This window comes from Colletotrichum acutatum (genome assembly GCF_030867785.1).
Source record: "Colletotrichum acutatum strain CBS 112980 chromosome Unknown BDZ83scaffold_111, whole genome shotgun sequence".
NCBI lineage: Eukaryota > Fungi > Ascomycota > Sordariomycetes > Glomerellales > Glomerellaceae > Colletotrichum > Colletotrichum acutatum.
In genome coordinates this window covers 26,961-40,984 of record NW_026849105.1, presented here as the reverse complement: position 1 = coordinate 40,984, position 14,024 = coordinate 26,961, and the positions used below count along the sequence as shown (strand labels likewise).

Genomic DNA, 14,024 nt, shown 5'->3' with positions numbered 1-14,024 from the left:
CATGTGACCGTTTTCTCCAATATGTACTCGTTTCTAACAATATGATTGTTCCAAGGCTCTTTTATCGAGACTCTTGACCATCGGAAGCCAGGTAGCTCCGCGTCTTCCTGGCTGTATTACTTTATGAGTCTTCACTCGTCCACTCCCAGAAACGTCGATGAGCCAATGAGTGAAGCTACAGACATATTCTAGAATCTCCGGAGTACCATGTTCACGATCAATGTACGTCATTTTGTTTCTTTCCATATACCCTTCAGGATCAGCCGTTCATGCAACAAGGAAGTCCTTTGCTCGTAGCTTGATGGAGTATGCCAGACTGAGGCTAGTCATTCCTGACGGGCGCTCATAGCCGTTGCTACATGGATGAGCAGGTACGTCCGGGCTTAGAGCCAGTTGGCTGAAACCTCTTCATCGAGCTCAGAGCAACTAAGATGTCCTGTCGACTTCGGCCAGTGACTCACACAATGCAAATGCTCTAAAGAAATTACTTGATATGTTCATGGATTCTTGCCTGTTGGTACAGGTCTGGTCACGGGGTAGTCTCGTTGACTTTGCATAGCGATCTGGCCCTGATGTTATGATGTTACTAGACGTTGTGACAGTGAAACCTCAAGAAAAGGGGAGAGGAGGCAGGATCAATTTCTGTCGTCGGAGAGTACCACTTCGCACCAAGTCAAGTCTCACGGTTGGAAAGCATATGTCCAGCCAGAAGATTCTGAGACTCACGTCAAGGCCAAGAGAAAGAAGACCGACATATCGCGGGCTTAGTTTTCCCACCATGCACGATGAGGGTAGACCGCATGTGGCGCTACAATAAGGTCTTGTCAGTCACTTTCAACCGGCTGCTTTGTTCTTGGGGTACCCCGGAGTTGGCTCCGAGAGGAACCTCGACCACACGTCAATCATCATGACACTATATATATGATCACGTCGCACCAGCTTCTTGATGAATCGCTGCGAGCTATCTTCATGGAATACAATAGTTTCTGGGATAATGCCGATTTCTCATCATCTCAAGTACTTCAGCATTCCGCAGCTACAAGCGTTGAGCCATGGCCCACAGTCAAGAGCAGCGCTGCTGTTGGGCCAATTCCCGACTTGGATGGTAGCTAGGCAAGACGCGCATAGGACTCCGACGGGTATGTTGTGTTGAGACATGTCGTTGGTTTGCGAGACACCCGCACTCGCCTCCAGGAGTACACGGTTCACGCCGCGATGAACACCTGAGGAGGAGGTTCACCTCATTACTGGTCCGACCGTGATACGGGCTTGCTTCACTCAGCCGCCGTTTGTCCGGCGAGTATGAAGAACGCGCAAATACACTGACTTGCCGTGGGATCGTGAATACGAATCGACTTATCTCCTTGATGCGAATGCGTTGAACGCTTTGAATGCGAATATGTGTGCCGGCTTGCAATATCAACAGACTAAGCTCTGCATAGTGATCTTGACTATGAGGGTATGGAACGTTTGAATCTTCACAGTCTCCTGATTCCAAGAACATTCATCCTCTGCTGACATGACTTATATGACGTATCAGAAGTGACGCCGGATTCACTAGCCCTGGACAATGCCGGAAGGTCAGAGTCTGTGACACCCCTTTGCTGACACCACAGATCATTCAAGTACACATTCGCATCCGGGCAGATAGCATATTGTGGTTTTGCATATCTTCTGCTGGCTTTAAACCCTAATATAGATAGATAGTTACAGACAAAGGCTCTATCACTTGCACTCTGACCCAAGTCGAGACTGCTTCAGCAGCCTAGACGCGCTTTGGCAATCCGACATGGCACCTGTCTGTTCTGAGGTTATAGGCAATATCTAGTGGACAAGCAAATGAAATCACTGCCCTTGATCGGAAGTGGAAGTCCCTAGATTCCTCTATATCTGATTTTCTCACGGTTTTGTCGCATTCAAGATATCATGGTGCAGATGGAGATCAGACTGCCGACGGGGCAAGCTCCTTCAGCAAGTTTGATATTGTAAGCGGACGACCGCGTTAGACAGCGCGGCACGATAGGAGCGAAGGACCTCATTGATGTTGTCCAGCCACACATTGTGAACGAGCCGGGCCAAGCAACTCTGCCAGCCTGGCTATCTCGCGCAACGGCACGGTGAGGCTATCTCTGGTTGCAGGGGGCGGAAGGGCTAGACTCCTATAAGAGATGAGCACTAAGTGCGTCTTGCTGAGGTACGTCATGGTGGGAGAAATGGACAAGGGAGCAAAAAGCGGTGTCGACTCCATAGCATTTGCAGAAGAGTGAAGACGTGGACCAGTCGGAGAAGAAGGGTTAGGACGAAGGAGGAGTCGGGAAGAAATATTCAATTGACCTTGGGTAGTGCGGAGCATGGGAGTGAAGAATGCGAAATGAAGAATTCGATGTCGCGTTGCGACGGGTAATATTCAGGCACGGAAAGTCAATTGGACTGGCACGAGGTACGGGACACATGGAAGGCAGGTACGAGGAACGCTGGTTGCTGATCAGCGACAACAAACCAGGAAATGGGAAAGTGCAACTGCTACTGACACCTCGAATGGGTGGGAGAAGGAAAGCACCGGCTAGCGACGAGGCGAGGGCAGGAGGAGGGTAAGGTAGTGGTTGCAGATTGTGCGTTGGAAGCTGAGCTGGAGCTATCTTTCCGGAAAGAGCAAGGAAGGTGCAAGATGGCAGGGAAAGAGAAAGGAAGGAGGGGCATGAAACCGCGTCTGTGCAGCAAGGCGAGCCGCTAGAGCTGATGAGGGTGTAGAGCTGGTGACGTCACTTTCCTTTGAGTACTGGGATGGAGCTTTTTCTGATTCTAACCTTCTATCTTTTTTTCTTCGTCCGATTCCTTCATTTCCACCCACTTCTGTTAAGGTATCCTTTACTCTGATACTGGAACTCAAGGAAAGGAAAGACAATAAAAAAGAACACGAAGGTCTTCAACGAGATATGGCATGGCAGACGCATCAGATCATACTAGGGCCTGCCTTAGTTGGTGTACATCGACGTGGACCGCAGCATGCGCCGAGAATCGCACACCTTCCGAGTCAGATCATGGTCGCCCAAACCTGAGGATTCCCGACACCCTAATACGAACGAGCCTCACTACCAGTGCCAATGCAATCCTTCAAGCCAGAACAAGTGAAGGACACCGCCGGCAGGCTATGCGGAGAACATCTTCAGTATCGTTACGATGATCTGGGACGGCATCTCGACTAGTCAAACTATGGCATTACAAACCGTTGGGACACGACGGCAATACTCCAACAAAGATTGTGCATGGATTACAGCTGTCGACCTCCTCCCTCTGCCTTGATCCTGGTCTGGTCTGGCCTGCTCTCTCATCTCTGCTGCGGCCTGCCGTGCTCTCCCAGTCTCGTCTCAGTCCGAGTCTCCATTCCCGGCATGCGACATTAAAACCCCCCTGTTACCGCTCAAGTTTGTTGCACACACGATATGGAACACTCGCCGCACTGGGCCACAGGCACACCGGCTGGCTTTTCACTGGCCAACTCACACCACTCTCTCTGCATCGCGATCCGAAAACCACCCAAAGAGTGGGAATTCTCAGTGTCGACAGTGGTCTGGAATCTAGAGGATCGCGATGGCGGCCCACGACCGGCGCAGCGCTAAGACCAAACTCCGCTAGGGCGTCTAGAGCAGCATGGGAGACCCCACCAAGCGTGCGAGCCTCTGTGCTGTCCCCGCCCAAGCTATCCGGTTCGGGCGCTGCCAAACATTCCCATGTTTGCCGTGCCCGTCAATTTTTGATTTTTGGCAGCTTTGACAATTGCGGGTTTGCTGCGGGCGATGGTATCCATGGATGTACCCTCTCCGCATGCTGCTGGTGGAGAGATACATGGTTGCCCCGCCCCCCGCCTGTCTCTCGAGTCTCTGTTCACTGGAGACTTTTTTTCCTTCGTTCCTTTGGCTGTTCGAAGTGACCGACAATACATGCTCTTGCAGTCAACCTGGTGGGTTGGCAAAAGGTACTGGACTCCAAGTATAGCTGGATAAGTACCTCAAGATGAGCTGAGGCACCAAAATCTCATCCAATCTGCTTTGTCCGTAGCTGTATCGGCGAGAAGGAAGTGACATGGCCTAGCATAGCTCTCAGCACTAACACGGGATACATGGAAATCCATCGCTTCTTCGCACTTTGACCAGAGCTTCCGCAGCCCCCGGCACCATGCTTTGCTTTCCGTGCCTTGGGTTGGCCTGATTTTTCATTGGATCTTCTGCTGCTTTGCTGAGCTTTTCGAATTTCTTCGGTGAGCTTTGCTACTTTGGCCCTGGAAAGAAATTAAGGCCTTAGGTAGAGAGAAAGGCATAGCAAAGCCCCGCCATGCCTTGCCCTTCCTGATCTTACCTGCCGTACTTTGGTACGAGGTGAGAAGTAATGAAGGTCCCTGAGAAAAACGGCCGGGCTGGGAGCTGTTGGAAAGGTGAGGCCAGGTACCTGAGTTAAGCTGATGGTGTTGCCTCTCTTTCTGGCCCAGTCCGTCATATCGTCACCGTCCTCGGCCGTGTTTTTCTTTTCCTCCCCCTTCTCTCCCACACACACACTCTTCAAACTTCTTCTCTTCCTAGCACCTTCATCTATTCCACTCTTCTCCAGCAGCGCGTTCATCCTCGAGGCACACGGCCTGTCCATCCTGTCGTCGAGTCATCTCTCCTCCGTCTCTGTCGCCTCTCAATCAATTGCATCTGCAATTGCCACTCGCTCCATCCAGCTGCGTCTTCACCCTCGCTCAAACCCCAGCAACCGGCCCATTCTTTTCCTGGCCGGAACCTTCTCCGCATAAGCCAGTGCGCTCTCTCCCACGTCCAGGTCGTCTACAGGCCCCATCCACGCCCAAAGTTCACGGTCCACGGCCACAGCTTGCTGCCCGTCGTCCCCAGGCCCCGTCCTCGACCTCGCCCTCATTGATACCCACGTCGCCGATCTGTCCGCGGGGCACGAAAGCTGCCTCCTACAACCTACGCAAATGGTCCCGAAAACCATGGTGTCCAACGAAGTATACCTCCTCCCCCTCAACGACGATGGCTCGCCTCAGGTCGCCGGCGAATACATCTATCTCGCTCCAAAGACAAACGATCCTGTAACAATTCGCTTTGCAATCGAGGGTACCTCGTCCATCTGTCGCCATGGCAGTCTGTGGGTCAACATCCCAGAGCAGGGCGCCGAGTTTCACAGGGACCAGTTTCGCGAGTTCAAGTAAGCTTCCTCTGCGACTTCCACTGCTCCTCATTGTCATTGTCCAGATTCTGGCGTGTGTTCGTGTGTGTAGCTCGCGACTGATGCGTTTTCTAGACTGAAGCCCGACTTCAATCGGACAATTGAAATCTCCATCCCCATTTTCCAGGCCGGCGCCTACGCCTTCTACACCACCTATGCCGAGCTGCCAGAGCTTGAAGAGGAGCTCGACTCAACTCCTCAGACCGGCGCCACCAATAAAAAGACGCCCCTCTACTACATCGATGTCGCCCCGCGTCTCAGTCTCGATGGCCGCCCGCTGCCATTGCCCGCTCTGTCCATCTTCTCAGTCATTAGCAAGTTTATGGGCAAATACCCAGGCGACTGGGAAAAGCATCTTCGCGGTATTAGCGATCGCGGTTACAACATGATTCACTTCACCCCGCTGCAGGTTCGCGGTGCTTCCAATTCCCCATACAGCTTGTATGATCAATTGGGCTGGGATCCCGAATGCTTCCCTGCCGGCGAGAAAGACATTAAGGGCTTGGTGGAGAGCTTAGAAAAGCAGTATTCCCTCCTTAGTTTAACCGATATTGTCCTTAATCACACGGCACACAACACCGCATGGCTACAAGATCATCCGGATGCCGGATACAACTTGGTCACGGCACCTTGGCTAGAGTCGGCGTGGCTGCTGGACTCAAAGCTGCTGGAGCTTAGCGAGAACCTTGAGAAGCTTGGACTTCCCACCGAGGTGAAGAGCGACGATGACCTCATCAAGATTATGGACGCCATCAAGAAGCAGGTGATCTCTGAGATTCGCCTCTGGGAATACTACGCCATTGACGTCGAGCGCGACGTTGAGGCGGGCTTGGAGGCTTGGATTGCCGGCAGCACCACCCTGCCGCAAGACACCACTGGCGACGCAAATGTGACGGGACTGAAAGACGCGTCTCTCAAAGACCAGGCGGACTTCCTCATCAAGAACGGTCTTCAGGCCGGTGACCGCATGGGCGAGAGGTTCAGGAGGAAGGTCAATCCCAAGGTGGCTTCTGGACTTCTGTCGACCATCTTTGGACGATACGAGGGTGAAGAGGGTAGCGGCCCGACAAAGGCGTCAGCCAAGTCAAAGTTGGTGTCTATTCTCGACGAGATCAACCTGCCGTTCTACAAAGAGTACGACAACGAGCTCAGCGAGATCCTGCAGCAGCTGTTCAACCGTATTAAATACTGCCGACTTGATGAGCATGGCCCGCGCATGGGCCCCATCAACAAGGAGTTCCCTCTCATCGAGACCTACTTCACTCGTCTGCCCAAGAACGACACAACGGCCAAGAACAAGCCTGAGGAGAATGTCTTGGTCAACAATGGCTGGGTTTGGGGCGGCAACGCCCTGGTCGACAACGCCGGCCCGGATTCTCGCGTATACCTGAGGCGCGAGGTCATTGTCTGGGGCGACTGCGTCAAGCTCCGCTACGGCAAGGGCCCCTCAGACAGTCCTTTCCTGTGGGAGTTCATGACCAAGTATGCCCGTATGCTCGCCAAGTACTTTGCCGGTTTCCGCATTGACAACTGCCACTCTACGCCAATCCATGTGGCCGAGCACATTCTGGACGAGGCACGCCGAGTCCGACCGGATTTGTATGTCGTGGCAGAGTTGTTCTCTGGCTCCGAGGAGATGGACTACGTCTTCGTGAAGAGGCTGGGCCTGAGTGCTTTGATCCGTGAGGCCATGCAAGCATGGAGCACTGGAGAGCTCAGTCGCCTGGTCCATAAGCACGGCGGTCGTCCCATCGGAAGCTTCGAAGTCGACGAGATTTCAAAGGCAGACCCCAAGTCTCCAATGAGCCCCATGAGCCCGGCCAACGAAGGCAGCGACCTGCTCAACGGGAGCAGCCCGTCTTCGCGAGAGATCATCCGGAGGATCAAGCCTGTACCAGTTCAGGCCCTCTTCATGGACTGCACTCACGACAACGAGACCCCGGCTCAGAAGCGTGATGCTCGCGATACCCTGCCGAACGCTGCTCTGGTCAATATGTGCGCCAGTGCAACTGGCAGTGTCATGGGTTATGATGAGATCTATCCCAAACTTGTTGACCTCGTCAACGAGACCAGGCTGTACACGTCTGAGTCATCCTCCAAGCCTGTTAAGATTGGTGGCGGCGGAAACGGTATTGGTGGCATCAAGAAGCTCTTGAACCAGATCCACACCCTCATGGGCAAGGACGGATACGATGAGACTCACATTCACCATGAGGATCAGTACATCACTGTTCACAGAGTACACCCTGAGTCGAGAAAGGGATACTTCCTGATTGCCCACACTGCTTTCCCTGGCTACGGCAACGGCAATGGCGCTTTCAACGCGGTACACCTTGGAGGTACCAAAGCCCGTCATCTTGGCAGCTGGATGCTTGAGGTGGATGCAAGCGACGAGGCTCGCAAGGAGGCCCTGGACGACAAGAAACTGCTGCGCGGCCTGCCTAGCCGCGTGGTGGATGTCCCCGGCGTTCGCATGGAGGTCAAGGGCGACGATACCATTATTACTGTGCGCGACAAGTTCCCTCCTGGTAGCATTGCTCTTTTCGAGACATGGATCCCGGCAGCTGAGCACTCATCTGGTCTCGACAACTACGTCACTTCGGGTGCTAGGTCCGCGGTTGAGGACCTGAACCTGGTGGATCTCAACTTCCTGCTTTACCGATGTGAGGCCGAGGAACGTGATGGAAGCGGTGGCAACGATGGCTGCTACGAGATTCCCGGCTACGGCAAGCTCGTTTATGCCGGTCTTCAGGGATGGTGGAGTCTTCTGAAGGATATCATCCGGGACAACAACCTTGCTCATCCTCTGTGCCAGAATCTCCGTGACGGCCAATGGGCTCTGGATTACATTGTCGGACGCCTGGAGCGCATCAGCAAGACTCCCGACTTTGAGAACCTTGAGAAACCCGCCGTCTGGCTCAAAGAGCGGTTTGATGCTATTCGCAAGATCCCCAGCTTCTTGCTGCCGAGATACTTTGGCCTCGTTCTGCGCACCTTGTACACTGCCTCTTGGGATCGTGGACTTGAACTCATGAACGACAACGTTCGCGAAGGACAATGGTTCCTCCAAAGTCTCGCCATGGTCAGCGTGCAAGAGACTGGTCTGGTCAAATCTGGCTCTTTGTGGCCCAAGAAGCAGGTCCCATCGTTGGCTGCCGGTCTGCCTCATTTTGCCGTTGAGTGGGCGAGATGCTGGGGACGTGATGTCTTCATCTCCTTGCGTGGTCTCTACCTTGGCACCGGCCGTTTCGACGAAGCAAAGGAGCACATCCTTGCCTTTGCCAGCGTCCTGAAGCACGGCATGATTCCCAACCTGCTCAGCAGCGGAGCTTTGCCGCGTTACAACTCTCGCGACTCCATCTGGTTCTTCCTTCAGTGCATCCAAGACTACACCAAGTTCGCACCCAATGGACTAGACCTGCTCCAGGAGAAGGTCAAGAGACGCTTCCTGCCTTACGACGACACCTGGTTCGATGTCGATGACTCCCGCACCTATTCCCAGGAGAGCACCATCGAGGATATTATCCAGGAAGCGCTGCAGAGACACGCATCTGGCATGTCCTTCCGTGAGGCCAATGCTGGTCCCTCGATCGACTCGCAGATGAGTGACAATGGCTTTAACATTTCCATCAAGACTGACTGGGACACTGGCATCATCTTTGGTGGTAACCAGAACAACTGCGGTACATGGATGGACAAGATGGGCGAAAGCGAAAAGGCTGGCTCAAAGGGTGTTCCCGGCACACCCCGTGACGGCGCTGCCATTGAGATCACTGGTCTCCTATACAGCACTCTGAGGTGGGTGGCGTCGCTCAACCAGCAAGGCAAGTACCAGTATTCGTCCGTGAAGAAGGCAGACGAGTCGACAATTTCTCACAGAGAGTGGGCCAACCTGATTCGCGACAACTTTGAGCGATGCTACTGGGTTCCTCTTTCTTCTGAGGAAGACGCCAAGTACGACGTCAACCCTCAGGTCATTAATCGCCGTGGTATCTACAAGGACTTGTATAAGTCTGGCAAGGAGTACGAGGACTACCAGCTGCGTGCCAACTTCCCCATCGCCATGTGCGCGGCACCCGAGCTCTTCGACCCCGCGCATGCACTGCACGCCCTCTTGGTTGCCGACAAATCCATCCGTGGGCCTACAGGCATGGCAACTCTCGACCCCGCCGATCTTAACTACAGGCCTTACTACCGCAACAGCGAAGACAGTGAGGATTTCGCCACCAGCAAGGGACGAAACTACCACCAGGGCCCGGAATGGCTCTGGCCTACTGGTTTCTTCCTCCGTGCCTTGCTCAAGTTTGACCTCGCCAGAAGAGGTGACCAGGCTGGACGTATCGAGGCCTTCCAGCAAGTCACGCGGAGACTTATGGGCTGCAAGCAGATGATCCGGGAAAGCGTTTGGGCCGGGCTCGCGGAACTGACGCAGAAGGATGGCGAAGATTGCCCCGACTCTGTAAGTTGTTTCCCATTGTAGACAATGGCTTGCTTGCTAACAAACCACAGTGCCCCACACAGGCGTGGTCTGCCGGTTGTCTGATTGACTTGTACATGGATGCGGCTGAGGAGCAAAGCGACAAAGCCAAAATCGCCTTACCTGTAAGGACCAAGTAAATGATTCGACGTTGCGAAAACTAATAACTCCTACTGGGGACCGTATTTAAATTAGTAAGGCGCTTTGAGAGTTTCCACGCGGATGATGCAGAGAAGACACCCTGGGCCCGATCAAAAGCAGTTTGAACTTTGTTGATTTTTGGATCCGAACACGACACGCGTTTAATGGTATATAGATAGACTGCATTAATAACCTAGAATGGTTCACCTGAATTGCGTCCTCCTCGATTATGTCACACTCGTAAATGTCACGTCATTGCAGCACACGAGATGCTATCGGCTCTTCCTCCGCGCTCTCTAAAGTCTTCGCTGACTTCCCCCACTCACTAACCACACATCACTCAAACCGGATCGAATACATGAGATTCTTCACAGGTTCAAATCTCTCCATCCCCTCGCCTTTAAGCTCAAAAGCAGGCATCTCATCAACCCACGTCTCAACCCTCGCCCTCCTCCCATGTTGCGCCGCCACCCTCGTCCAGAACTCGACAAAACTCGCTTCCGTGTGCCGATATAGCCTCTGACCCTTGTGCATCTCCTCCCTCCGCGCCTCGCCCTCCGTCGTGCCCGCCGTGCGGCCGAAGATTAGATCGTTTGGGTTTCCCGAGAGTAATGCCAAGAGGAAGGCGGCGTAGGTTTTTGGGTCTTGTAGGTTGAAGCAGTGCTGGACGTAGTTTGCGGTGATGATTGTGAAGTTGTTACGCCAGGTGGGCGGGAGGGTTGAGGGCGGGGAGAGGGCGTTTGCTTGGAGGAAGGCTATTGGGGTGTGAGGGTCGTTGAAGAGGTGTTTGCCGGCGGGGAAGAAGTTGGGGGTTAGGTCTATGCCGTGGAGGGTTTGTGGGGGGGAGCCTGCGTGGACCTGGGGGGATGTAAGTTGAATGAATGCTAGCTGAGGTGATTTTCATGGTATTACGTGTTGAAGGCTTTCTTGGCAGTTGGTGGTGAAGTTGCGTGGAACGTGAGATGCCAGTCAGGAGGGAGGGAGAAGGAGAAAGAAAGGGAAGGGAAAGAATGGACGCACCAGACTTCGTAGATCCTGACCAATGGCGCATCCAAAGTCGAGGAGATTCTCGCCTTGTTGCGTACGCCGTACGGCTTCGTCGAATTCCTTATTGTTGCGGAGTTGGAGCTTGAGGAAGAGCCAGAGGCCTATGCATGGGTAGGGACAGTCGTTCCATGCCTTTCTGCGCTGAGGAGAGAGAGAGAGAGAGAGAAAGGTTGTGTGTTAGTGCTACGTTGACGATGCTAAGGAGGTGGGGTCCTAGGAAGTTCGACGGAGAGAAGGACAAGAGAGGGAATGTGAGTGTGAGTGTGTGAGTTTGAGAGGTAGAAAAGGGACCCATACTGCTTCTTCAAGATGCTCTTGGAGCTTATCCTCTGGAATATTGGCGTATTCTATAAAGAGCCTCTTTGTATGTTCCTCGAGAGGGGGGAAAGTCTCGGTCCAGAATGGGGAGTTTGTGTCTCTGTCTGTGGGGATGCGGTGGGCTGGGAGGTTGGGAGTTGGTTCATCGGCCATGGTTGCAGAAGAGGGATGTGGTAGAGTGATTGTAGGAAGGATTTCGATAGAGTCAGCTTGCTAACCTGTGTACTTATGTACGAGTAGACGAGGGAAGTCAGAGATCTCTTGGGATGTCATTGTCTTGTATTTCAAAGACATGCGGATGGCTGTCAGTGTCTGTGCGCTGGTAGCTGAGAGCTGGTGAGCTTGGGGAAGTCCCGTCGGTCGGGGTTTATTTGATAATCGGAGTTGATTAGACTTCCATGTTGAGTGCACATCTAGTGCTCAGATGGACTTGCTGATGGCGTGTGATAACCCTCATGCCAGCCTCAGTACCTTTCATAGGTGCACGAATGAAGGGCGCCCTCTCTAGTTTGAGCTCGCGTGCCGGCAGCCGTCGGATGATTGTCCACGCCCGTGACTGAGTGAAGATGTCTCAATTGATACCTATGGTGTACACGAAAAGCATCCTGTTACATGATCATGGCCGAAGACTTTCATTCGCAGATCATGTATCCGGCTGGAACCTTTAACAGATGTGGAAACTTACCTGTCCGTATTCACTTGTTTTTCGGACGAAAGTCAGGATACTTACACTTCAGGAAGTGGCTGACAGGAACCTGTAGGTTGATATACCATCACAAGGACCTTCGCAACCTGGAGCACCATGTACGCTGTAAACCCTCTTCCACAACCTTGATCTGATTAAGATATCAACTCGAAATGTTGGGCACGTCATACAGGCAAGATATGGAACGAAAGAATGTAAGCATACTGCTGAAACAAAGAGATCTCATCCTTGCGTCCTCGCCTCTTTTTGCCATCCTTCGTTGCGGAGGGGGCTGTATCCTTCAACGTATCTCGTCCAACCTACCTGTAGAGTCTGATCATCTTGAATGACAATTGGCAGCAGTAATTAGGCCCATCAATTGAAGAGCAGAGCTCCAACATGGCGGACGCCGAATTCTTCCAAGAAGTGAAGTTGCAGCGGAGCATAAACGATACTCGTCCCGCACACAAGCTCGAACCAATTATGAAGAAGGACCATCGAAAAATCCACCGCGATGCCTGCGATACATCATGCAGGTACCAGGACCTCTGCGCCCATATGGCACACTGTTTGATCGACCCGCTCAGACAAGCCTCATGAATGTGGACAACACCCTCTGGTAACTCGCAAGGTATTGAGAAAAGAAAACACGCACAGAAACCAGGAAATATCGGCATCGAGTCAGTTACAGTTGCAAAACGAAACATTGATGCTGCCCTTGATGTGAAGCGTTTCAGTGGCTGTGGTTGTGAACAGGTATAAAGAAATTACCATTTGGTTTTGGATGCTAAGCTGACCACACGAGTCCTCCCGCTTTCCAGGCCTGTCCTCAAAGAACATTCCTCCCGAGGTCCAAGGAATACAGGCCGCTTCTGTTACGCAGCTGTGAGACTGTGAGCCTCCTGCCATCGGCCTGTTTCCACCCTTTCAAACCCGCCCTTTTTGATTGCGTGGTTTCACCGTCAAGAACCAGGACCACCAATGCTGCTTGTGTCCGACGACAGAATCCTCCGTTGTTTTCAGCCGTACGCCTAATCAATGACCAAAGGAAAAGAAATGAGCAACAAGTATTGCCTGGGAACAAGTATGTATGAATGTCCAAACACCAATGCCGTGAAATATGTAACGCCGTCTCGTTAAGCCGTGGAGAGATAGTGATGAAGAGTGATGCCGCACAAACATGTCTACCGAAGTCGCACTTCTACGTCCGCTCGCTGACAACCCACTTCTTCTTCTCCTTAGGGGGCTTCTCGTCGTATACGGCCGGTGGCGGGCCGGGCATGAATTGGCCGGGAGAGTTGACGATACCAGCTTGGTTGACATTGACACCAGAACCGGCGATGATGCCGCTAGGTCCCTTGTGTGCGTGCTTGCCGAGCTCGTACATGCGATCCTTGCGGCGGAGGTAGCGTCGGCGCCAGATGCAGGCGCCAACCCAAATGCCAGCGATGGCGACAACGAGGATGACAAGCATGACAACCCATCTCCAGTGGTTGGAGAGCCTAGATCATACGTGTTAGTGATAGCCGGGAATGCAAGGTTGTAGAATAGTCTCACCAATCGCCGCCATTTCCACTGTTGGAGGATCCTTTTGAAGCTCCGCTTGTTGAGGAAGATCCTGCTGAGGACGAAGATGCAGTGGCAGCGCCGCCAGTGACGGAGTTACAGAATGAAGTGTACCATCCCTGGATACTGCTGAAGCCAGCGTCGTCGCAACCAGCAGCAGGGCAGACACCGCCGGCAGCTGTTGAGAAGGCTTGCAGAGCGCCTTGGCTACAGAAACATCTGTCGTAGGTGTTGGCATCAGCCGCCGCGACGGCAGGAGGAACACAGGCGCCATTGGCGTCGTAGAGGGGGCCACAGTTCACAGCGCACGCGGGCAACTGCGCAAAGGGCATAATCGTTGTTGAAAGGCCAGCTGCATTATGTTTAGCTAAGGGCGTTATCGTCCAGGTTTGCTCGATTGCCACTTACACATCTTGACGGTGTTGGCGAGTCGTTGGAGGGAAAAGGAAGAGATGGAGCGATGAAGATGAAAAAAGGAGAAGGAACTCGGAGAGAAGTAGGCAGCTTGTCAGCCGTTGCGGCCAAAACAAGTCGTTGGAATGCGGAGACGTTGGAAGCGATCGA

At 53.1% G+C, this 14,024-nt stretch overlaps 3 protein-coding genes across 3 annotated transcripts; 1 reads left to right on the top strand and 2 right to left on the bottom strand.

Moving 5' to 3' along the window:
* Window positions 1–4,975: 4,975 nt before the first annotated feature.
* On the top strand, window positions 4,976–9,843 carry BDZ83DRAFT_587074 (glycogen debranching enzyme; the record flags this gene model as incomplete). Its single annotated transcript, XM_060506004.1, has 3 exons — window positions 4,976–5,205; window positions 5,302–9,685; window positions 9,736–9,843. 3 exons carry the CDS (start codon window positions 4,976–4,978, stop codon window positions 9,841–9,843), a joined length of 4,722 nt encoding a protein of 1,573 aa, XP_060360729.1.
* Window positions 9,844–10,045: 202 nt separating this feature from the next.
* BDZ83DRAFT_634235 (uncharacterized protein) lies at window positions 10,046–11,565 on the bottom strand. The gene is made up of 2 exons (XM_060509085.1): window positions 11,189–11,565; window positions 10,046–10,702 (listed from the first exon to the last, which is right to left on the bottom strand). Exons 1-2 carry the CDS (start codon window positions 11,360–11,362, stop codon window positions 10,181–10,183), a joined length of 696 nt encoding a protein of 231 aa, XP_060360728.1. The 5' UTR covers window positions 11,363–11,565; the 3' UTR covers window positions 10,046–10,180.
* Window positions 11,566–13,095: 1,530 nt separating this feature from the next.
* BDZ83DRAFT_722675 (uncharacterized protein) lies at window positions 13,096–13,872 on the bottom strand (the record flags this gene model as incomplete). Its single annotated transcript, XM_060512492.1, has 3 exons — window positions 13,096–13,396; window positions 13,452–13,812; window positions 13,869–13,872. 3 exons carry the CDS (start codon window positions 13,870–13,872, stop codon window positions 13,096–13,098), a joined length of 666 nt encoding a protein of 221 aa, XP_060360727.1.
* Between the last annotated feature and the right edge of the window lie 152 nt (window positions 13,873–14,024).